Raw genomic sequence first — 25221 nt, forward strand, 5'->3', positions numbered from 1 at the left:
AACAGGCGTGGCCAAAACCTTTTGAATCCCAAAGAAATCCCACTAGACTCCAGTTAATCATAAAATGCTAAGTCAGAGAGCAAGGATGGAATATTTCCCACCCTTGAGCAAGGTCTAGGTAATGACAGTAATACACCACAAATATAAACTCATCACAAGCACAGGGCTGCCTTCACTTACCTTTTCCATTGATCTTCAGCAAATAGGAGCGCTCCAGGGTCTGAAAGAGAGAAAACCAAAGCAGCTCTCATAAGTCGCGCAATTTTCCCTTAACAAGCCACACATTCATTCAATAGTATTTATTGAGCGCTTACTATGTGCAGAGCACTGTACTAAGCGCTTGGGATGAACAAGTCGGCAACAGATAGAGACAGTCCCTGCCGTTTGACGGGCTTACAGTCTAATCGGGGAAGACGGACAGACGAGAACAATGGCACTAAACAGCGTCAAGGGGAAGAACATCTCGTAAAAACAATGGCAACTAAATAGAATCGAGGCGATGTACAATTCATTAACAAAATAAATAGGGTAACGAAAATATATACAGTTGAGCGGACGGGTACAGTGCTGTGGGGATGGGAAGGGAGAGGTGGAGGAGCAGAGGGAAAAGGGGAAAATGAGGCTTTAGCTGCGGAGAGGTAAAGGGGGGATGGCAGAGGGAGTAGAGGGGGAAGAGGATCTCAGTCTGGGAAGGCCTCTTGGAGGAGGTGATTTTTAAGTAAGGTTTTGAAGAGGGAAAGAGAATCAGTTTGGCGGAGGTGAGGAGGGAGGGCGTTCCAGGACCGCGGGAGGACGTGACCCAGGGGTCGACGGCGGGATAGGCGAGACCGAGGGACGGCGAGGAGGTGGGCGGCGGAGGAGCGGAGCGTGCGGGGTGGGCAGTAGAAAGAGAGAAGGGAGGAGAGGTAGGAAGGGGCAAGGTGATGGAGAGCCTTGAAGCCTAGAGTGAGGAGTTTTAACAAACCTTTTGAAATGAGGTAGACCCTGTTTTTATTAAAGAAAACTGCAGTCAGGTAGTCAGAAGTCCCCATGAAATTGGGTTTCAGAGGTGGGAAAGTGGCCCACTCCTTTTCTTCCCCACCTGCCATCATGGAGGAGGGGGCATGGCAAAGACTCCCCTTCCTGGCTAAGAATAATCAAAGGTGGATTTGTGCTCTTGCGGATTGGAGGAAAGGCCATACATTAGAGTGCTGTGATAAACGCTGGACGTTTTTTATGGCACTCTTTATCTTCCAGGTTTTTACTTGGTAACACTTCCACACCTGTGACAACTTCATGTGCAATTTAAGGAATTTGTTATCCTTCCTGTTATCCCCAAAGCTGGGATTGATTGAAACTGGCAACCTAGTCACTGATCTAAGTCGAGAAGCCTGTTTGGCGGTCTGCACTGGGAAGCTTGGAATTGCCCAAGAATTACTCTCCCCATTTTCAAAGCATTATTGGAGGCACATATTCTCCAAGAGGCCTCCCCCAACTAAACCCCACTTTTCCTGTCTCCCACTCCTTTCTGTGTGGCCCTGACTTGCTCTCTTTGTTCTTCCCAGTCTCTCTGCCCCACAGCACTTAAATATATAGCTGTCATTTATTTGTACTGATGTCTGTTTATTTGCATTGATGTGCGTCTCCCCAGCCTCTAGACTGTGAGCTCGTTGTGGGCAGGGATGGTATCTCTTTATTGCTATATTGTAATTTCCCAAGCGCTTAGTACAATGCTCTACACACAGTGAGTACTCAAAAAATGCACGACTGAAGAGAGAGGGTTCACAAAACCCCATCTGCCCACCTGTTACAACCACTCTGTCACCAAACTGTTGCAGCTCCCAATGTTCTACCTGGTGTGGGGTGGAGCTCAAGGTCTTCTGTCCTCCCAGAAGTAATATTTTGTTGTTTTTACCGTTGTTGTTAGTGAGGTGGGGGGTTTTTAAACTAAATCCACCCTCTCCATTCTTTCCTTGTGCACCTGTGACCTTCCTTCCATTTCCCTTCAGAGTGCTGGGCCCGGTGGGTCACGGGAATGTTTCTGAATCAATCTCTCCCCAGCATAATGGTTCTCAGATTGCAAGCACTTCATAAATGCTATTACTACTATTACAAACTATTCCCCAAATGTATTTTAAAACACTCACTGCAATTTCACTGTTAGCTGTTGGGTTCTATTTTGGGGAACAAATAGGTTTGAAGTCACAGGAGAAAAACTAAAAAAAAAAAAACCCTAAAAACTACTAAAAAAACACTCCATAGGCAACGCGGGGCATCGATGAGAAATTCTGTAATAACACACCCCATTCAGAAGTCACCCAAAGCAACACTAAGAAAAAATAGGCAACCCACATCTAAGCCAAGAAAGTGTACTGGGCCATTTTCTAAACATTCCTAATATCTACTACAGCACTGGAAGAAGGAAGGGTGTGGCCTAGAGGAAAGAGCACAGGCTTGGCAATTGGAAGACTTGGGTTCTAATCCAGGCTCTGTCATTTGTCTGCCATGTGACCTTAGGCAAGTCATTTAACTTCTCTATGTCTCAGTTACTCCATATGGTGACTATGGGGACTAAGACCGTGAGCCTGACGTGGGCTGTGTCCAAACTGATTAGTTTATATCTACTCAATCAATCCACCCATCTAGAGTTTAGTATAATTTCGGGCACATAGTAAGAATTTAACAAATACCATTAAAAAAGAAAAAAATGCAGCAGTTCTATCAACGTCTTGGCATTCTCACACCCCACTTTTTACCTTAAAGCCAAAGTAGTTATAAGAGAAGTCTCGGTCGTAGATAATGGCAGAGTTGAGGCGCTGGAGGAAAAAGAGCATAGTTAGATGAAACCATTACATTATTTGGCCCACAATTAACCAGATGACTTCACGTCTTAAAAAACTAAATGTTCACATTATTAAAAATCTATCGTTTCTTGACTTTTAAGTGTTAAGCGTCAAGACGGCAGGGATTGTGTCTTCTAGATGACCTGTAAGGTACCTAGTACAAGACTCTGCACATAAGGATCGCAAAGCAGAGTAGCCTAGTGGACAGAGCCCCGACCGGTTTGCAAGTCAGAAGTACCTGAGTTCTAATTCTGGCTCCGTCACTTGTCTGCTATGTGACCTTGGACAAGTCACTTCACTTCTCCGGGCCTCGTTTACCTCATCTGTAAAATGGGGGTTAAGACTATGAGCCCCATGGGAGACAAGGACTGTGTCCAATCTGATTAGCTTGTTTCGACTCCAGTACTTCATACAGTGGCTGGCATACAGTAAGCACTTAACAAATACCATTGAAGAAAGATTTTCAATGAATAAATGGTGTTGGCACTTAATAACTCAGAGATAAAATGGAAGGTTGGGGTTTGTTTTTTTAACAATTTGCACGTGAAATACCACTAAGCACAAGAGAATAAAACTTGGGGCCCGAAGGGGATTTTCCACAAAGGCCTGCTTAAAACGTGGGTCCAGGAGTTTTACCTACATCTTTATTTGCCAACACAATGTCCAGAGTTGTCTTTGCGACCATAGGCGAGTGTTTGCCATTATGAGGATTTACGTAGTTGTAGAGGTCTTCCATCACATCTGAAAAACAAATTTCAGAGAAGTAGAATAAAGCCCTGTAGTTCAAATCTGCAAATAGCAGTCTGAAAGAAAGGTGCCATGCCCTCATTAATTCAGAACACCCAAGTTTAGAACAAGCCAACACCCACCCTTCAACGCTCATGTTCACGTGTATGTTTTTATTTATTTCTAGTCAATTATTTATTCAACTATTTCATCCTGGTAATTCAGTCATTTCATTTTTGTACTGCTTCTTGCTATTTATCTTTATTCCCCTTTCCGCTCCCATTTGTAAATAATTTTCGTCAGTATCTGTTAGATTGCAAATTCTTTGAGGCCAGGCAGGGAGTGTGTCTTGCTTCTGCTGTATTATTATTATAACTATATTTGTTAAGCTCTATGTGTCAAGCACTGTTCTAAGCACAGGGGTAGACACACGTTAATCAGGTCCCGACACACATTAATCAGGTCCCACACAGTCCCTGTCCCACAGGGAGCTCATGACCTATTCCCCCAAGCACTCAGTAGGTGCTCAATAAAACCATTTGTGGATTTGTATTTTAATGTTTCCTTTCCTATCCTTTTACATTTTTATCGCTTCTTTCTTCACAAAAATCAGCTGATTGGGGCAAATTTCTCTCAGAAGGATGGAAAGCCAGAGGAACGGTAGAAGGATATATTTTTAAAAAACTGGAGGCCCCTGGTGACTTGTGTTCTAGGGCACTTAAGAAATTGGTGGATGTTATTATCAAACTACGACACATTATGTTGAAAACTCCCAGAGGGCTAAAAAAGGGCATCAGGGTCATTTTAAAAAAGGAAAAAAGGGAAGACTCGTAATTTCAGACTGGTTATTTTAAAAGCGATAACTGGAACAGACCGTAAACTCAGGGACTTGTGATTTCTACTTTTGGTGACACCACTAACCTGCCGTGTGACTACTGTGTGACTACTTAATGTTCCCATGCCCCTTTCCCCTCATCTTATCTAAGGGGGAAGAGGAAATTGAAACTTCTAAGCAGACTAGATAACATTAATATTAGGTGAGAGTTAACACTGAATGTGTATATGGGTAAACAGAACGTAGTTCTAGCTAAAATCAATGGATTAAAACACAAATCCCACCCAGACCACTCAATTCTCTGGGGTTGGGAAGTGGACAAGATGATGATGATGATGACAATAATAAAGTACATGTTAAGCGCTGTATGCCAAGCACCATATTAAGCCCTGGGGTAGATGCAAGATAGGGCTGACAGTCTTGCCCCAGAGAGCTCAGTCTAGGGAAGGAAAATGGGTATTGAACTGATACACACGGTAGGCATCCAGACAGACACACACAGAGAAAATCAGGATGAGAGGCAGATAAGATACTTCAAAACACAAGAAAACTCCATCCTGACTACCCTCGGGTTCTCTCAGTACCCCTCTATTGTTGACTGATGATTGATTCTTGAGCAGAGAAAGTCCATACTGGACTTTTTGCACTCAACTCCAACTCACCACTGAACACTTTCTTCGTTTCTTTGTGCAAATTAGAGACAGCAATCCTCGCTGCTAGGATGGCATAGTCTGGATATTTAGTAGTCAGGGTCGCAGCTGTTTCAGCAGCCAGTGTATCTAGTTCCACCGTGGTGACCCCGCTGTATAAACCCTGGATTACTTTCATGGTGATCTGAGCCTGGAGGGAAAAAAGTCACAGGTTATTTTCTCTCTTTCTCACAAGTGATGAAGAATCCGGGGCCTATATAAGATCCGTCAAAGATGACCTACTCTGAAAAAAATGCATTGCCAGAGCTTTACATTTTTAGAGAAGGGGATTTTTTAAGGAGCATGAAGGAAGCTGACCATGATGGCTCACAATCATGTGATTAGGCACCAATAAGAAAAGACATGTAATTCCTCAGTCAGACCAATAGTCCATTCAGATCAGTTTTCCGGAGGTTAATGATTAGGGATGTGCCATATAACAATAATAATAATAATTATGGTACTTGTTAAGCGCTTACTGTGACAGGCACTGTTCTGAGTGCTGGGGTAGATATAAAATAATCTGGTTGGACAACCAGTCCTTGTCCCATATGGATATCACAGTCTTAATCCCCATTTTACAGATGAGGGAACGGAGACACAGAAAAGTGAAGTGACTTGCCCAAGGTCACACAGCAGACAAATGGTGGAGCCAGAATTCGAACCCAGGTCCTCCTAAATCTTAGGCCCATGTTCTAGCCACACTGCATCTCACAATACTCTTTTTCTATACGCTTTTAGCTTGCTTGCAATCTCTTCCCTCTCCAGGCCATACTTCACTCTGCGGACAATATCATTTTTCTAAAACATCCTTCTGCACACATCTCCCCATGCCTCAAAAACCTGCTGTGGACCTGCTCCAGATCAAGCAGAAATTTCTGACCAGTGGCTTTAAGGCACTTAGCTCTCTTCCCCCTACTTGTCCCAGCTCTCCTCCCACTGCATCCTCCCTGGTTCATACGCTTTGCTCCTCTCCAGCTGACCTATTTGTTCTCATCAATCCTGCTGATGACCTCTCCCTCACATCCTCCCTTCTCCCTAGAACTCCTTCTCCCCTTCATAATACGTAGACCACTGCTCTCCCCATCTTCATTACCCTTCTGAAATCACATCTCATCCAAAACACCTTCCCTGGTTGGTTAGTTGTTTGTAGTATTTGTCAAGCGCTTACGATGTGCCAGGCACTGTACTAAGCGCCGGGACAGATATAAACAAATCGGGTTGGACGCAGTCCCTGTCCCACATGGGGCTCAGTCTTAATGCCCATTTTACAGATGAGGGAACAGAGGCCCAGAGAAGTGAAGTGACTTGTTCAGGGTCACACAGCAGAGAAGTGGTGCAGCCGGAATTAGAATCCAGATCCTTCTGACTCCCACACACTATCCATTAGGCCACACTGCTTCTCTGTTCATTCTTCTCCCCCCATGTACCCCCTCCCCCAACTACCACTTCCACCTTTCCACATTATCTAAACAATCATTTAAGTACACATTTGTGTACCTGTTCCCCCCCTGTAAGCCCCACGTGACCTATCTTGTATTTACCCCAGAGCTGAGTGAAGTGTTCGGCACAGTAAGCGCTTGACCAATACCACAATTATTAATTATCACCTTTCTTTATATTCTGACCTGTTTTATTCCTACCTTTATTTTAGTGTCCGCTGCTCTCCCCAGTGCTCGTCCAGTGTTCTGCACACACTAGACGCCCTACTCATTGATATCACTGAAAGACTGATTCAGTAGCTGCTCTCTAGTCCTGATAAAAATTATCCATCTGGGCCCTCAACTGTTCAAACACACTGTGGAGAATCGGTACCTAAGTCAAACTGAAGCTATTAACACCGAGTTATTCTGAACTCCACCCTCTAGATGAGAATAGTGGACCACCCTAAGCAGAGGCATATCTCTACAGTCAAGGGGAACCTTGACTGAGGAAAAAATTTTAAGCAATAAACCCATGGGTTTTATTCCAGAAAATTCCCAAAACATATGGTTCAGGGGGAAAAAAAAGTGAATTTGAATAAAAATAACTGCTCTGTGAGGTCTCTGATCCTATTCAGAGAAAGTAAGAGAAACAAAGAGTTGCTTACTGGATCAACGAAGTCCATGTTAAGACCATAGCAGAGCTTCTGGATCCGAGAAGTGATTTTGTCAAACATAACCCGCTCCTGGCGGCCATCTGTGAAAATCAATCACACGCTTTGTATTAACACTCGATACGGAAACTGTTTCAATGAAGCACATCCATCCCCTTAGCTCAATGTTTAAGTGACACTTGAGATCGTTCTGCTAAATTTCTGCTGGCCTTCACTCAGTTCTCCAAAGGTATACTGATGCATAAAGACTTTTAAATGACTACTTGCTCAAGGCTATAGTAAAAATTGATTTTACTCATTTTCATTAACTCTGTAATTCAGATTATGTTGCCAGGACATTAGGACTGTGCTAAACATTAACAGTGATCAGTTGTGGAGAAATAGCGTGCAGCATGCCAATGCATATGTTTCAAGAGCCACATACCACCAAATTTTAGAAGCCAGGAGAAAAACAGCTAGACTGCCTTCTAAATACTGATTTAAAAATGAGCTCTGTATCTTGACTTGAAGGCTGACAGAGTGGAAACTTCACAATCTGAGAATAACTGAGAATGAAGCTTCTGATGACTTGTAAAACTATCATCTTGTAAATTGTTAACATGTTTGCTAACACTTCTGTTACTCTTAATTGCTCTTGGGATGTAAACTCCTTTTTTTCAGACAACAAAGGCTTATATTACAGAGTCGGTTGAACACCATCCTGAATTTTTCAGCATTTTCAATTATCCTAAAATGCAATCACATCAATAATCTTATTTTATCCTCACAACATACCTGTGAACTAGGCAAGTAGGAAGATATTACCCCCATTTTCTGATGAGGAAACTGAGGCTTCTAGAGGTTAAGTGATTTGGCTGAAGTTGTGGAGGAGGCCAGGGACGGAGCCAAGACAAAAACCCAGGGCTCTCAACTCCCAGGCCCAGGTTCTTCCCACTACACCATATGTGCCAGTATCTTCTTTAGAGCAAGAAATGGGCCACTGAATCTTACACCATCCAAGGCTCCAAAGTTCTTCAAATGCAGTAGAAAAGAGAATGAATATAGCAACCTATGCATTAATTTTTTGGCATAAGGTTACACACACACACACATTATAACCTCTTGAAAAACTCAGAATTATCTGTTCAAACCTCATGCTCCTATATGATTCCCAACCACCTAAAGGAGGTGTAAAAAAACACCCAGTTTGAACATTCAAACCTCAGGATTTGAGAATGCTCCGGTGAGTGAAGTACTAACCAGCTTTACTTTTTCTTTTCCTGTGAAATCCTTCATATATTCCCAGATGTCCAAGTCCAAGAGAGAGCATGTTAAAATCATTTTCCAAGGGTATGGAAATTAATTTGCAACTTACAGGTATAATTTAGAACAACGTGTTGCACAACTTTAAATACCACAGATGACCAAAGAGACCTTTGAAGAAGATCTAAGCAAGTTTGTGAGTCCTTGTGAAGGTTCCTTACTAACATCGGAACGATTACTGAGTACTTTCCTATAATAATGACCATAATTATAGTATTTGTTAAGTACTTACTTTGTGGCAGGCACCGTTCTAAGCACTGGGATGGATACAAGCAAATCAAGTTGGACAGAGTCCCTGTCCCAAATGAGCCTCGTGGTCTCAATCCCCAATATACAGATAAGATAATGGAAAGAGTGAAGTGACTTACCCAAGGTCACACAACACACAAGAGGCAGAGCCAGGATTAGAACCCATGACCTCCTGACTCCCTGGCCCATGCTCCAACCACTTTTGTACACCATACTAAGCACTTGAAGAGTACACATAATTAAGAGATAAAGGGTGAACAGGCAGACCCAGATTAACACATAATGGAAGCAAGTGAAAGAACAATTGCTGACAGGAGAATGGAAGGATTGTTAAATGCGCTTAATAAATTAGGGCTGAGGGTGGCTGTTGGGAAGCAGTATGGCCTAAGTGGATAGAGCACAGGTCTGGGAGTCACAAAGACCTGGACTATGTCGCTTGTCTGCTGTGACCTTGGGCAAGTCACTTTCCTCCTCTGGGCCTCAGTTACCTCATCTGTAAAATGGGGATTAAGACCCTGAGCCCCAAGTGGGACCCGGACTGCGTCCAGCCTGATGATCTTGCATCTACTCCAGCTCTTTGTGCAGTATTTAACAAATCCCATAAGAGACAAAATGTCTCCTGCAGGAGGTGGGTTTGCGGAAGGGTTTTTAATGGGTTCGAATCCCAGCTCTGCCACGTGTCAGCTGTGTGACTGTGGGCAAGTCACTTCACTTCTCTGAGCCTCAGTTACCTCTCTGTAAAATGGGGAGTAACTGTGAGCCTCACATGGGACAACCTGATTACCCTGTACCTACCTCAGTGCTTAGAACAGTGCTTTGCACATAGTAAACGCCTAACAAATACCAGCATTATTATTTTAAAGATGGGGGACAGCTGATGTCTGGCAAAATATGAGAGGTAATTCCAGGGGAAGGGCTGGGCAAGTAGACGGAGGCAGGAGATACAGTACAAAGGTGAGCTTGGAAGGACCAAAGAGCCCATTCTTTCTTTCAACAGTATTTATTGAGCGCTTACTATGTGCACAGCACTGTACTAAGCACTCGGAATATACAATTCGGCAACAGACCAAGCTGCAGTGGGTGAGGAGAGCTGGTTACACAACAGCTGGGCTGAAGGGAAGCCAAGTGAAGGAGCTCCAAATTGGGGTCTGCTGTGGGCAGGGTTTGAATCTCCCTCTCCCCCGCGTTTAGAATAGTGCTCTTCACACTGTAAGCACTCAGATACCACCTAGTGACTGACCGATCCGACCGTGGCAGAAAATGCCTTTAATCGATCCCTCCGCGAAGGCGGGAGGATCGAAGCCTCTTGGGCACAGAAAGATATGAGGACACTGGGTGCTGGGGGAGGGGATCTGATTTGGCCGTGAAAACTGGCAGGAACTTTCCTAAAAGACTGTCCCGGTTTTCCTACAACTGGAATCCTGACCTAATGAGGTCAGAAAGAGGGGAGGCCCCCCTCTCCCCGGGGCAATTTCTGGGGGGGGGGGGGGAGGGGGTCCATCTCCAGGCCCCTGGGATGATTTTCCCGCAGCTCCCGGCCCGGAGGGGGAGATGACAAGTGGGGAGAGAATTATAATAATAATAATAGTCCGGCTCTGCCACTTGTCAGCTGTGTGACTGTAGGCAAGTCACTTCACTTCTCTGGGCCTCAGTGACCTCATCTGTAAAATGGGGATTAAGACTGTGAGCCCCACGTGGGACCACCTCATTACCCTGTATCTCCCCCAGCGCTTAGAACAGTGCCTTGCACATAGTAAGCGCCTAACAAATACCAACGTTATTATTATTTGTTAACCGCTTATTATGGGCCAGGCACACTACTAAGTGCTAAAGTGTGAAGCAGCAAGACCTTGAGGCAAAAGCAGGAGCTGGGGAGTCGGGAGGCTGTGGGTTCTAATCCCTGCTCCACCATTTGACTGTGACCCTGTTACCTTGGGCAGGTCACTTCACTTCTCTGTGACTCAGTGCCCTCATCTGTAAAACGGGGATTAAGCCTGAGAACCTCCTGTGGGAACAGGGGCTGGTCCAACTTCACGATCTTCTATCTACCCCAGCGTTTCAAACAGTGCTTGGCACACATTAAGCGCGAACAAATGCCACGATTATTTATAATTTAAGGTGCCAGGGGCAGAGTCCCTCCCCCGCTGGGAAAGCGACCCTCTTGACTCTAAGCCTGTCGTGGACCTGGTCCTTTTCCCTCCCAAGCGCTCAGCACAGTGCCCTGCACAGTGTCAGCGTTCAATAAATACCCTCGATTGACCCCCGCGCCTCCGCCTTCTCCCCATCGATCAATCCAGCCACCGGAACCGCCCGAGCTACGCGCTGCGCGCCAAAAGCAGAGGGCGCTCAGTACATAGCAGAGGCTGGACGACTGATTGTACTTCATCTCCTGCTTCCGTCTACTTCCCTCCACCATATTTACTGAGCGCTTTCTGAGCGCGGAGCACTGTCCTAAGCGCTTGGAAAGTACAATTCGGCAGCAGAGGGCTCCAAGGGGTGGGGAGGGAGAGACATCAAAGCGAGCTTATTAAGTGCAGGGCACTGGAGTAAGCGCCTCCCGCTGCTTTCAATCGTATTGAGCGCCTACTGTGTGCAGAGCACTGTACTAAGCGCTTGGAAAGTACAATTGGGCAACAGAGAGAGACCACCCCGGCCCAACATCGGGCTCCCAGTCGAGAAGGGATGAATAAATAGGATTGAAGGAATTCATTCGTTCAGTCCTACTGATTGCAAGCGCTTAGGACAGTGCCCTGCACATAGTAAGCGCTCAATAAATACGACCGAATGAATGAATTGAGCGATTACTGTGTGCAGAGCACTGTCCTAGGCGCTAGGAATGGACAATTCGGCCACAAAGAGGGACCATCCCGGCCTAACAACGGGCTCCCGGAGGAGAAGGGATGAATAAATAGGATTGTAGGAATGTATTGATCCAGTCGTATTGATTGAGAGATTATTGTGTGCAGAGCACTGTCCTAAGCGCTAGGAATGGACAACTGGGCAACAAAGAGGGACCAGCCCCGCCCAACAACGGGCTCCCAGTGGAGAAGAGATGAATAAACAGGATAAAAATAATTTAGTTATCCAGTGGCATTTATTGAGCGCTTATTGTGTGCAGAACATTGTCCTAAGCGCTGGAAATGGACAATTCAGCAACAAAGAGGAACCAGCCCCGCCCAACAACGGGCTCCCAGTGGAGAAGGAATGAATAAACAGGATAAAAATAATTTAGTTATCCAGTGGCATTTATTGAGCGCTTATTGTGTGCAGAACATTGTCCTAAGCGCTGGAAATGGACAATTCAGCAACAAAGAGGGACCAGCCCCGCCCAACAACGGGCTCCCAGTGGAGAAGGAATGAATAAACAGGATAAAAATAATTTAATTATCCAGTGGCATTTATTGAGCGCTTATTGTGTGCAGGACACTGTCCTAAGCGCTGGGAATGGACAACTGGGCAACAAAGAGGGACCAGCCCCGCCCAACAACGGGCTCCCAGGGGAGAAGGGATGAATAAGCAGGATAAAAATAATTTAATTAAATGAATAACTAATTAAATTAATTAAATTAAACCCAGTCGCATTTATTGAGCGCTTATCGTGTGCAAAGCACCGCCCTAAGCGCTAGGACTGGACAAGCGGGCAGCGGAGAGAAGGCCCCTCACCTCGCTTTATGACATGCATGGCGGCAAGGTCGGAGGGCGCCGGGCGGTCTCTGCTTTTCTCCCTTTCCCTTTCTCCGTCGTCGCCGTCCCCCGCCCGCGATAGCCAGAGGATCCAAAATGCCTTCCCGCTCCCGCCAACGGACACGCACAATAGAATGCCCGACGTCGTGACGTCACATCCGGGATGCTTCCGCGCCCAGACTCTCTCTCCCCTCACGCCCCGCTCGGCCGCCCGATTGGACGAGGGAACCCCCCCCTTCCGCCCCTCTCTGGAACCCGATTGGGCGAGAGAACCCCCCGCCTCCGCTCCGCCCTGCCACCCGATTGGACGAGGGAACCTTTCCCCCCCCCGCCCCGCTCTGCCATCCGATTGGACGAGGGAACCCCCTCCGCCCCTCTCTGCCACCCGATTGGACGAGGGAACCTTTCCACCCCCCCCCCCGCCCCTCTCTGCCACCCGATTGGACGAGGGAACCTTCCCCCTCCCTCCGCCCCGCTCTGCCATCCGATTGGACGAGGGAACCCCCTCCGCCCCTCTCTGCCACCCGATTGGACGAGGGAACCTTTCCACCCCCCCCCCGCCCCTCTCTGCCACCCGATTGGACGAGGGAACCTTTCCACCCCCCCCGCCCCGCTCTGCCACCCGATTGGACGAGGGAAACCCCGCTCTGCCACCCGATTGGACAAGGGAACCTCCCCCCTTCCCCCGCCCCTCTCTGCCACCCGATTGGACGAGGGAAACCCCGCTCTGCTGGTATTTGTTAAGCGCTTACTCAGTATGGGTGGAGCACATCATAATAATCATAATGTTGGTATTTGTTAAGCGCCTACTTGCTTAGAGAAGCAGCGTGGTTCAGTGGAAAGAGCCCGGGCTTGGGAGTCAGAGATCTTGGATTCGAGTACCGGCTCTGCCACTTGTCAGCTGTGTGACTGTGGGCAAGTCACTTCACTTCTCTATGCCTCAGTTACCTCATCTGTAAAATGGGGATGAAGACTATGAGCCTCACGTGGGACAACCTGATTACCCTGTATCTCCCCCAGCGCTTAGCACAGTGCTCTGCACAGAGTAAGCGCTTCACAAATACCAACATTATTATTACTACTACTAATAATAATAATGTTGGTGTTTGTTACTATGGGCAGAGCACATAATAATAATGATAATAATAATGTTGGTACTTGTGAAGCGCTTACTCTGTGCAGAGCACTGTGCTAAGCGCTGGGGGAGATACAGGGTAATAATAATGTAATAATCAGGTTGTGCAACTTGAGGCTAACAGTCTTCATCCCCATTTGACAGATGAGGCCCAGAGAAGTGAAGTGACTTGCCCACAGTCACACAGCTATGTGGCAGAGCAGGGATTCGAACCCATGACCTCTGATTCCCAAGCCCCGGCTCTTTCCACCGAGCTATGCTGCTTCTCTGACTCAGACCCTCTCATTCATTCATTCAGTAGTATTTATTGAGCGTTTACTATGGGCAGAGCTCTGTACTAAGCGCTTGGAATGGACAATTCGGCAACAGATAGAGACAATCCGTGCCCATTGACGGGGTCACAGTCTCCAAATTTTATTCTGCAGAATGGTCAAACACCCCACCTCGGGACTTCATCCATTCATTCAGTCGTATTCAGTGAGCCTTTACTGTGCACAGAGCACTGTACTGAGCGCTTGGAATGGACAATTCAGCCACAGATAGAGATGCGTCCTGCCCAGTGACAAGCTCACAATTTAAGCAGGGGAGACTCCGCAAAGCAAAACAGAACAAAACAAAAACAAGACAACATCATCAAAATAAATAATAATGTTGGTATTAAGCGCTTACTATGTGCAGAGCATTCATTCAATAGTATTTATTGAGCGCTTACTATGTGCAGAACTCTGTTCTAAGTGCTGGGGTAGATACAGTGTCATCAGGTTGTCCCACGTGAGGCTCACAGTCTTTATCCCCATTTTCCAGATGAGGTCACTGAGGCACAGAGAAGTGAAGTGACTTGCCCACAGTCACACGGCTGACAAGTAAATAGAATCAAGGAAATGTGTACCTCATTAACAAAATAATTTGGGTAATAAAGAATATATTTGAATAGTACAGACTTGATTAGTGTAAGACCCCAAGACACTTTTTAGGATACATTTATACCCAAACAAGAGCCCCTCTCTCCCCGCCTCCAACGCACACACATGCACATTTCAATGACTGACAGAGGCATCTTGATTATCTTGGGCGCCAGGGCTAATAGAAGCAGCGTGGCTCAGTGGAAAGAGCCCGGGCTTGGGAATCAGAAGTCATGGGTTCAAATCCCTGCTCTGCCTCATAGCTGTGTGACTGTGGGCAAGTCACTTCACTTCTCTAGGCCTCAGTGACCTCATCTGTCAAATGGGGATGAAGACTGTGAGCCTCACGTGGGACAAGCTGATTGGCCTGTATCTCCCCCAGCACTTAGAACAGTGCTCTGCACCTTATAAGTACTTAACAGATACCAACATTATTATTATTACTATTAGTTGACAGACTGTCAATGCTCAGCAGCAGAATTCGGCTCCGCAGAGACAATCCCTGCCCAACAACGGGCTCACTGTGTACGGGGCACTGTACTAAGCGCTTGGGAAGTACAATTCAGCAACAGTGGTGACCGTGGGCAATTGCTGCCCCAGCCCTTCCCCCCTATTGCAATCCTGTCCAGGCCCGAGGCTCAGATGCCAAAATGGGGCCCGTTGCCTCAGGCATGCTGGCGGAGGACTGTGAGAGAGGAGGGCTGTCCCCACTGCTTCCCCCCAGCAGCGAAATATTCATTCAATCGTTCAATCCTATTTATTGAGCATTTACTGTGGGCAGAGCACTGTACTGAGCGCTCGGAATGGATAATTCAGCAGCAGATAGAGACAATCCCTGCCCAATGACGGGCTCACAGTCTAAAAGGGGGAGACAGACAACAAAACAAGAGAAACAGGGTGGCTCAGTGGAAAGAGCCCGGGTTTAGGAGTCAGAGGTCGTGGGTTCTAATCCTGACTCCGCCCCTTGTCAGCTATGTGACTGTGGGCAAGTCACTTCACTTCTCGGTGCCTCAGTGACCTCATCTGGAAAATGGGGATGAAGACGGTGAGCCCCACGTGGGACAACCTGATGACCTTGTATCTCCCCCTGCACGTAGAACAGTGCTTTGCACATTGTAAGCGCTTAACAAATACAATAATAATAATAAAGTCTAATCCAGTCTGAAAGCCCAAAAACCTGACCGGAAACTGGCGAAACTATGGCAAACCAGGCCTGGGAGAAGCCCCCAGGTCCCTCCTGTCCCTCCCTCTGCTCCCACCATCGAGGAGCACCCCATGTTAACCTCTTAGTAAATGGTATTTATTAAGCCCTTACTATCAACTGTTGCATGTAAAATTATGCCTCTTCGTTGCTCCACATGGTCATTCATTCATTCAATCATATTTATTGAGCACTTACTATGTGCAGAACACTGTACTAATCGCTTGGAATGTACAATTTGGCAACAGATAGAGACAATCCCTGCCCAACAACGGGCTCACAGTCTAAAAGGTGCCTACGTGATTCAGACAGTTTCCAAATTTTGTTCTGCAGAATGGTCAAACACCACATCTCTGGAGGTAATTAGTGTAAGACCCCCCCAAGACACTTTTTAGGTTACATTTATACCCAAACAATAGCCCCCATTTCCCCCCACCCACCACCCCATATGCACATTTCAATCACTGACACAGGCATCTTGATTCTCAAATATGGTTATCTTAGGTGCCAGGGTTTGTTGACACACTGTCTGTGGTCAGCAGTAAAATTCAGCAACTACAAAGTATTCCCTAAACCACATGGAAATTTTTCACAATTTAACAATTGTTAAATTTGATAATTTGACAATTTAAAAGTTAACTTTTTGAAATGACATTTTAAAAGTTCTCTTCCACATTCTTCAAAATGGTGTTACTTCAGTTAAGGCTCTGTTTCCACACATTGGCCTGCACATTACTTGGCACAGTACAGAGTGCTGTCCTCCTAGGTTATGAACCCCTATCAGGGACCATGTCTTGTTCCCATCTGTGTATTAATCTTAGTAAAATAATAATAATAATGTTGGTATTTGTTAAGTGCTTACTATGTGCAAAGCACTGTTCTAAGCACTGGGGAGATACAAGGTGATCAGGCTGTCCCACGTGGGGCTCACAGTCTTCATCCCCATTTTAATACACCACTGAGCCACATAATATTAAATTGGGAAGCAGCATGGCCTAGTGAGAAGCAGCATGGCTTGGTGGAAAGAGCCCGGGCTCGGATGTTAGAGGACGTGGGTTCTAATCCCGGCTCTGCCACTTGTCTGCCGTGTGATCTTGGGCAAAGCATTTCACTTCTCTATGCCTCAGTTACCTCATCTGTAAAATGGGAATTGAGACTGTGAGCCTCACGTGGGTCAACCTGATTACCTTGTATCTACCCCAGTGCTTAGAACAGTGCTTGGCACATAATAAGCGCTTAACAAATACCATTATTATTATTATTATTAATAGCAGATTGAGCACTGGTCTGGGAGTCAGGAGGTTCACTAGAATATAAACTCATCTTCTAGACTGTAAAATCGTTGCAGGCAAGGTATGTGCATACCAACTTTTTTATATAGTTATACTCTCCCAAGTGCTTAGGACACTTATGAGCAGAGAAATTGTCTGCTAATTCTGTTGTATTCTACTCGTCCAAGTGCTTAGTACAGTGCTCTGAACATAGTAACTGCTCAATAAATAACGATTGATTGAAGGACCTGGATTGCTCTGCACACAAGAATCACTCAGTAAATACAATTGATTGAAGGACCTGAGTTCTAATCCCAGCTCTGCCATTTGTCCGCACTGTGACCTTGGGCAAGTCACTTAACTTATCTGGGCCTCAGTTTCCTCATCTGTATCAACCTTCTCATTTGCCTACTCTCTCACACGCCTCCTCCCCTTAAATCTGTGTTACTCCCCCACAGAGACCCCCACTCTTTCTACCCCATCCATCTCTCTCAGCGCATCACACCCAATTTAGCCTCCCTCCCCACTCTTGATGACCAAATAGATGCTCCCAACTCTACCCTCTCTACCAAATTCAACTCACTCGCTCCCCTATCCCTTCACCACTCTCGCACCACTGACCCACAGCCCTGCGTCACCTCCACTGTCCGCCTCCTTCGCTCTTATGCTCGAGCCTCTGAACGCTGCTGGCGGAAATCTAAACACCAAGCTAATCTTGTCCACTTTAAGCTTACCTTTTCTTGTCTTAACTCTGCCCTCTCCTCTGCCCGGCAAAACTATTTCTCTTCCCTTATTGACACCCATGCCCATCACCCTTGTCAGCTGTTCCAGACATTAAACTCCCTCCTCAGGCCCCCTCTTCTTCCCACCCCCCGCCCATCTCTCACCCCCAGCAGTCTGGCCACCTACTTCATTAGGAAAATTAACACCATCAGGTCTGAGCTCCCCAAAGTCATCCCTTCCCCTTGTCCATCTTCCCTCCCCCCCTCGAATCCCTCTTCTACCTTCCCATCCTTCCCGGGAGTATCTTCAAAGGAGATTTCCTCCCTCCTTTCAAGTGCCACCCCCCACCACATGTGCTTCAGACCCCATTCCATCCTACCTGATAAAAACACTTGCCCCTTCCCTCTTCCCCTCCTTGTCTTCCATCTTCAACCGCTCATTCTCCAACGGCTTCTTCCCCTCTGCCTTCAAACATGCCCAACTCTCCTCCATCCTAAAAAAACCCTCCCTGGACCCCACAGCCCTTTCCAGTTATCTCCCCATCTCCCTCCTACGATTCCTTTCCAAACACCTAGAGTGAGTCATCTATACTCTCTGCCTCGAATTCCTCTTCTCCAACTCTAACCTGGACCCCCTCCAGCCTGGCTTCCGACCCCTCCACTCCACCGAAACTGCTCGCTCAAAGGTCACCAGTGACTTCCCTCTTGCCAAATCCAATGGCTCCCACTCTATCCTAATCCTTCTTGACCTCTCAGCTGCATTTGACACTGTCAACCATCCCCTTCTCCTCAACACGTTAACCAACTTTGGCTTCGCTCACTCCGTCCTCTCCTGGTTCTCTTCTTATGTCTCTGGCCGTTCATTCTCCGTCTCCTTTGTGGGCTCCTCCTCTCCCTCCCATCCCCTAACTGTAGGCATTCCTCAAGGGTCAGTTCTTGGTCCCTTTCCATTTTCCATCTGTACTCACTCCCTTGGTGAACCCATTCACATCCACGGCTTCAACTATCATTTCTACGCAGATGATACCCAAATCTATATCTCCTCTCCTGTTCTTTCTCCCGCCCTCCAGGCTCATATCTCCTCCTACCTTCAGAACATCTCCACCTGGATGTCCTCCCACCACCTAAAATTTAACATGTCCAAGACTAAGCTCCTTATCTTCCCTGCCAAACCCTGTCCTCTCCCTGACTTTCCCGTCACTGTGGACGGCTTTACCATCCTTTCTGTCTCACAGTCCCTCAACCTTGATGTCATCCTCGACTCTGTTCTCTCATTCACCCCACATAACCAATCCGCCACCAAAACCTGCCAGTCTCACCTTCACAACATCACCAGGATCGGCCCTTTCCTCTCCATCCAAACCACTGTCACGTTAGTGCAATCCCTCATCCTATCCTAACTGGATTACTGCATCAACATCCCTTCTGATGTCCCAACCTCCTGTCTCTCCCTACTTCAGTTTATATTTCACTTTGCTGCCCAGATTATCTTTCTGCAGAAACATTCTGGACATGTCACCCCCTCCTCAAAAATCTCCAGTGGATGCCTATCAACTTCCATATCAAGCTAAAACTCTTCACTATTGGCTTCAAAGCTCTCCATCACCTTGCCCCTTCTTCCCTCACTTCCCTTCTCTCCTTCATCCCAGCCCTCACACTCTCCTTCTCTGGTGCTATTCTTCTCACTGGACCTTGTTCTCGCCTGTCTCATTGTCGACCCCTGGCCCACATCCTACCTCTGGCCTGGAAGGCCCTCCCTAAGCCCCCCTTTTCCTCTTCTCCCTCTCCCCTCCCCGTCGCCCTGACTTGCTCCCTTTGCTCTACCCCCATTCAGCACTTGTGTAGATTTATATACATATTTATAATTCTATTTATTTATATTAATGATGGGCATATAGCTATAATTCTATTTATTTATATCGGTGCTATTGATGCCTGTTTACTTGTTTTGCCGTCTGTCTCCCCGCTTCTAGACTGTGAACCCTTTGTGGGCAGGGATTGTCTCTATTGCTGAATTGTACTTCCAAGAGCTTAGTAGAGTGCTTTGTGCACAGTAAGCGCTCAATAAATGCGATTGAATGAATGAACGAATTATGAACCCTATGTGCTTTACTTAATAATGATGGCATTTGTTAAGCGCTTACTCTGTGCAAAGCACTGTTCTAAGTGCTGGGGAGGATACAAGATGATCAGGTCATCCCATGTGGAACTCACAGTTTTCATGCCCATTTTACAGATGAGGTAACTGAGGCACAGAGAAGTGAAGTGACTTGCCCAAAGTCACACAGCTGACAAGCAGCGGATCTGGGATTTGAACCCATGCTCTTTCCACTGAGCCATGCTGCTTCTCTAATAATAATGATGGTATTTGTTAAGTGCTTACTATGTGCCAAGCACTCTTCTAAGCGCTGGTGGGGGGTTACAAGGTAATCAGGTTGTCCCATATGGAGCTCACAGTCTTAAACCCCATTTTCAGATGAGGGAACTGAGCACAGAGAAGTTAAGTGGCTTGCCCAAAGTCACACAGCTGACAAGTGACAGAGCCGGGATTCGAACCCATGACCTCTGACTCCAAAGCCCGTGCTCTTTCCACTGAGCCACGTTGCTTCTCATAATAATGTTGGTATTTGTTAAGTGCTTACTATGTGCAGAGCACTGTTCTAAGCGCTGGCGTAGGTACAGGGTAATCAGGTTGTCCCACGTGAGGCTCACAGTTAATCCCCATTTTACAGATGAGGGAACTGAGGCACAGAGAAGTTAAATGACTTGCCCACAGTCACACAGCTGACAAGTGGCAGAGCCGGGAGTCAAACCCATGACCTCTGACTCCGAAGCCCAGGCTCTTTCCACTGAACCACGATGTGCACAGCTGGAAAAGAATACCCAGGTGGGAATTAAACCCATCCCTCAAGAGGCTCATAATCTAAGAATAAAATCAGGGAGAGGGGACTGGTGACATACATAAGGAGAGATAATAATCTAGTTGTGACATTTGTTAAGTACTTCCTATGCGTCACCACTGTATAGAACACTGGAGAAGATAAAGATAACCAGGTTCCACAGGGGGCTCACAGTAGGAGGGGGAATGGGTCCTGAATCCCCATTTTGCAGATGAGTGAACTGAGGCAGAGAAAAGTGACTTGCCCAAGATCGCACCGCAGGCATGTGCAGAATTAGAACGGGGTCCACGGACTTCTTTCCAGTAGGCCACACTGGTTCTTCGAAGATGGAGCAAAACATCAAGACAACGTAAAAACAAAAATGAAGATCGGTAGGGCACTGTGGTTAGAGGAGCAGAATTTTGGCCACCTTAAAGCTCAGAGTCCCCAGTTACAACTGCAGCCACACTGACTCCCTCCCCCACTTTATGGACTTCCCCCTTCTAGACTGTGAGCCTGTTGTTGAGTAGGGATTGTCTCTGTTGCCGAATTGTACTTTTCAAGCGCTTAGTACAGTGCTCTGCACACGGTAAGCGCTCAATAAAGACAACTGAATGAATGAATGATGAATGATCGCTACAGCAGTAGCCACCGCAGTCTTCCTGAGGTTTTGTGGGGGTGGTTCCAGGCTGCAGCTGCTTCGCTCTGTCCCGCCGGGGTGTGAAAGGCAGGTCAGAACAGAGGAAGATCCTGGGGTCGCAGTGTGGCGGCCCGGCCGAAGACGCTGGGGGCCCCGGGGAGCTGCAGTGGGGGGTGGCGGATACCCGAGGGAGTCAGAAAGCCATCCAGGGCGTGAACAGCAGTGGCCTAAGTCTTCGGGGGTGGCCCAAGGTGCACGGGGCCTTGCCAATAGCAGAGCACTGAGAGCCGTGATGGGGAGACGGTGGGCACCGGGAAGACGCTGGTGTTTTCATTTTAAGAGCCGAGCGTCCGTCCATCTCAACCTCTCCCTGAGTCCCAAGGCTCAGAAGCAACGTCTGTTCTCGCCGTGACCTGGGAAGAAAACTCTAAGGCTCTGGATCAAAGGGGTCAGGGCCAGAGAAATACTCTAGTTTCAAGCGGATTTCTGCAATCAATCAGTCGGATTTATTGAGCACTTGCTGTGCGTCTTGTCTTATGCTGTCGAATCGTCTGTGATCTTGTCTTATGCTGTCGAATCGTCTGTGACCCAAAGCGACTCCACGGACAAGTCTCTCCCTGAACACCCCACCTCAACTGCAATCGTTCCAGTGGGATATCCATAGAATTTTCTTGGCAAAAATACAGAAGTGGTTTACCATTGTCATCTTCCACGTGGTAAACTTGAGTCTCCGCCCTCGACTGTCTCCCGTGCCGCTGGTGCCCAGCATGGGTGAGTTTTGACTCGCTAGGTACTGCCCAAGCTAGGAACGGAATGGATATGCTTCTGCTTGACTCTTCCTCCCATAGCTGAGGCTGTTAAGAGTTCTAGAAACTCTCCAGTTGCAATCCTGAGAGGGTCTGCTGAGTGTAGAGAAATAATAATAATAATTCTGATATTTGTTCAGCCCTTAGTATAAGCCAAGCCCTGAACTAAGCACTGGGGTAGATGCAAGATAATCAGGTCTCACATGGGGCTCACATTCTAAGTAGAAGGAAATACAGGGATTTATTACTTACCTGGAAGGGGAGACAACGTGATCACATAGGTGGTTTTCCCAGGGTGAGGCTCATCCCTTGCACTCCAGGTGTGCTAACGCCAGCCCTCTCCCCAAATGCTTGTGGTAGAGGGGAACTGGATTCACTCTCTCCATTGATATCGTCGTCGAAGGAGAGTGGATCGTTCTATAAAACATCCTATTGATTAGGAGCCTAATAATGTCAGTCTCCCCTTTCTAGACCGTAAGCTCATTATGAGCAGGGACTGTGTCTATTTATTCTGTTGTGTTGCACTCTCCTAAGCACTCAGTACAGTGCTCTGCACATAATAAGCACTCAATAAATATCGTTGATCGGTTATTGATTGAATCTCCATTTTGCAGATTGGGGAACTGAGGAACAGAGAAGTCTTTTGACTAGCTCAAGGTCACAGAGCAATAAGTGATAGAGTAAGGATTTGAAACCAGCTCCTCTGATTACCAGGCTTGTGCTCTTTCCACTAGGCCATGCTGCTTCCTTTGTTCTGAATAAATACTTGGGAGAGTACAATATTACCAGAGTTGGTAGTCACATTCCCTGCCCCCAAGGAGCTTACAATCTAAAGGGAGAGACAGATATTAAATTATGAATTTGTACCTAAGTGCTGAGGAGCAGCCTGACACAGTGAAAGAGCATGGGTCTGGAAGTTAGAGGACCTGGGTTCTAATCCCACTTCTGCCACTTGCCTGTTGTGCGAATTTGAGAAGCAGCTTGGCATAGTGGATAGAGCTCAGGCCTGGGAGTCAGATGATAATGGGTTCTAATCCCTGCTCTGCCACTCATCTGCTGTGTGACCTTGGGTAAGTCCCTTCACTTCTCTGTGGCTCCGTTACCTCCTTTGTAAAATGGGGATTGAGACTGTGAGCCCTATGTGAGAGCGGGGCTATGTCCAACCCAATTTGCTTGTATCCACCCCAGCAATTAGTAGAGTGCTTGACGTATAGTAAGTAGTTAACAAATACTACAATCATTATTATTATTCACTGTGCCTCAGTTTCCTCAAGTGTAAAATGGGGATTCAGTACCTGTTTGCCCTCCTATTTAGACCGTAAGCCCCATGTGGGACAGGACCTCTGTCCAATCTGATTATCCCTCACCTACTCCAGCACTTAGAACAGTGCTTGACACATAGAAAGCGCTTACCACTAAATACCATTAAAAATTAAAAAAATTTAAATTTTAAATACCATTAAAAATAAATAATAACATAAAATGATTCAAATCCAAGTCCAAGAGCAATGGAGAAGGGAGAGAGAGTAGAGATATCGAGAGCTTCTCCAACTTCTAGACTGTAAGCTTATTGTGGACAGGGAATGTGTCTATTTATTGTTGTGTTGTATTTTCCTAAGTGCTTAGAACAGTGCTCTGCACAGAGTAAGTGCTCAATAAATACAACTGACTGACTCTTGACTATCCTGATTGCTCTTTTGTCCTTTCTCCAGCTCTATTATGTCCTCCCAAACAGCTGTGGGAAAAATAACTTATGTACATATCTTTAATTTTATTTATCCCTTTGCTCTTCCCCCCCAGCAGCCCCATAGCACTTATTTACATATCTGTAAATGTATTTATTTGTATTCATATTTGGCTCCCTGATACTAGACGGTGAGTTCCTTGTGATCAGGATATGTCACTCTTTAATGTTAATAATAATAATAAAATTGGCATTTGTTAAGCACTTACTATGTGCAAAGCACTGTTCTAAGCACTGGGGAGGATACAAGGTTGTCCCACATGGGGCTCACAGTGATCAGGTTGTCCCACGTGGGGCTCACAGTCTTAATGCCCATTTTACAGGTGAGGTAACTGAGGCACAGAGAAGTTAAGTGACTTGCCCAAAACCACACAACTGATAAATGGCAGAGCCCGGATTAGAACCCATGACCTCTGACTCTGAAGCCCGTGTTCTTTCCCCTGAGCCACGATTGTTGTATTGTACTTTCCCAAGTGCTTAATACAGTGCTCGGCACACAGTAAGCCCTCAATAAATGCAAGTGAATGAATGAATGACTGCTCAACTCGCACATCTGGAAACCCTGGGGACGAGGCCCCTTCCTCCATCCCGAAGCCAGTGCCTGTACATAGAGAGCAAGGAGCAGTGTGGTCTAGTAGCTAGAGCCCGGGCTTGGGAGTTGGAGGTCGTGGGATCTAATCCCAGCCCTGCCACTTGTCTGCTGTGTGACCTTGGGCAAGTCACTTAACTTCTCTATGCCTCAGTTTCCTCATCTGTAAAATGGGGATTAAGGCTGTGAGCCCCACGTGGAGCAACCTGATTACCTTGTATCCATGCCAGCGCTTGGAACAGTGCTTGGCACATAGTAATAATAATAATGTTAGTATTTGTTAAACACTTACTATGTGCAGAGCACTTAAAGAATTATTATTATATGTGGGACAGGGACTGTGTCCAACTTGATTAACTTGAATCTATCCCAGTGCTTAGAACAGTTCTTGGCACATAGTAAGTGCTTAACAAATACCATTATTATTATTATTATTAAGGCCAACCATTTGACTGTGGAGTCCCCGTGGGACAGGGACCGTGTAAGAGCTGATTACTGCCATTTCAGCACACAGTATTAATAACGATGGTATTTGTTAAGCACTTACTATGTACAAAGCAGTGTCCTAAGCGCTGGCAGTGCTTGGCCCAGAATAAGTGCTTAAGAAATATGATCATCATTATTATTATTGTTATTATAATAGCAACAACAGTAATATTATATGATTACAATAATCACAGTAATAATAGCCCTCCTCTTCCAACACTGAATTCTCCTTGATGGGGAGGAAGGGGTATTTTTCTGACTCTAACCCAACTCCCCCCCTACAATATTAGGATGTTTTCTCCTAGGTCAGGAGGGGTAACCCCCTTATTTCTGGGTCCCAATCCACCCCTCCGGAGGACCCCGCAACCGGCTGCTGCCCCGCTGTGGCTCTGGAGGGCTGAATCAGTCATTCATATTTATTGAGCACTTACTGTGTGCAGAGCA

General features: G+C 46.5%; 1 protein-coding gene and 1 pseudogene across 2 annotated transcripts in view; one reads left to right on the forward strand and one right to left on the reverse strand.

Moving 5' to 3' along the window:
- Positions 1-12550, reverse strand: part of RRM1 (ribonucleotide reductase catalytic subunit M1) — a 30853-nt gene extending 18303 nt beyond the window's left edge. Inside the window, exons 1-6 of one of the 2 annotated variants that reach the window (XM_001505321.4) lie at positions 12382-12550; positions 7162-7250; positions 5046-5223; positions 3463-3563; positions 2736-2795; positions 181-220 (exon numbers count right to left, since the gene is read on the reverse strand). In XM_001505321.4, the coding sequence (XP_001505371.1) occupies positions 181-220; positions 2736-2795; positions 3463-3563; positions 5046-5223; positions 7162-7250; positions 12382-12400 (487 nt within the window). In that variant the 5' untranslated portion in view covers positions 12401-12550. Of the gene's footprint in view, positions 1-180; positions 221-2735; positions 2796-3462; positions 3564-5045; positions 5224-7161; positions 7251-7941; positions 8067-12381 lie in introns of those variants that run through there. The other variant, XM_029057915.2, reaches the window with a different exon arrangement.
- Positions 12551-22202: 9652 nt separating this feature from the next.
- On the forward strand, positions 22203-22345 carry LOC114809782 (annotated as a pseudogene).
- Positions 22346-25221: the final 2876 nt, after the last annotated feature.

The sequence above is a fragment of the Ornithorhynchus anatinus genome, chromosome 2 (genome assembly GCF_004115215.2).
Source record: "Ornithorhynchus anatinus isolate Pmale09 chromosome 2, mOrnAna1.pri.v4, whole genome shotgun sequence".
NCBI lineage: Eukaryota > Metazoa > Chordata > Mammalia > Monotremata > Ornithorhynchidae > Ornithorhynchus > Ornithorhynchus anatinus.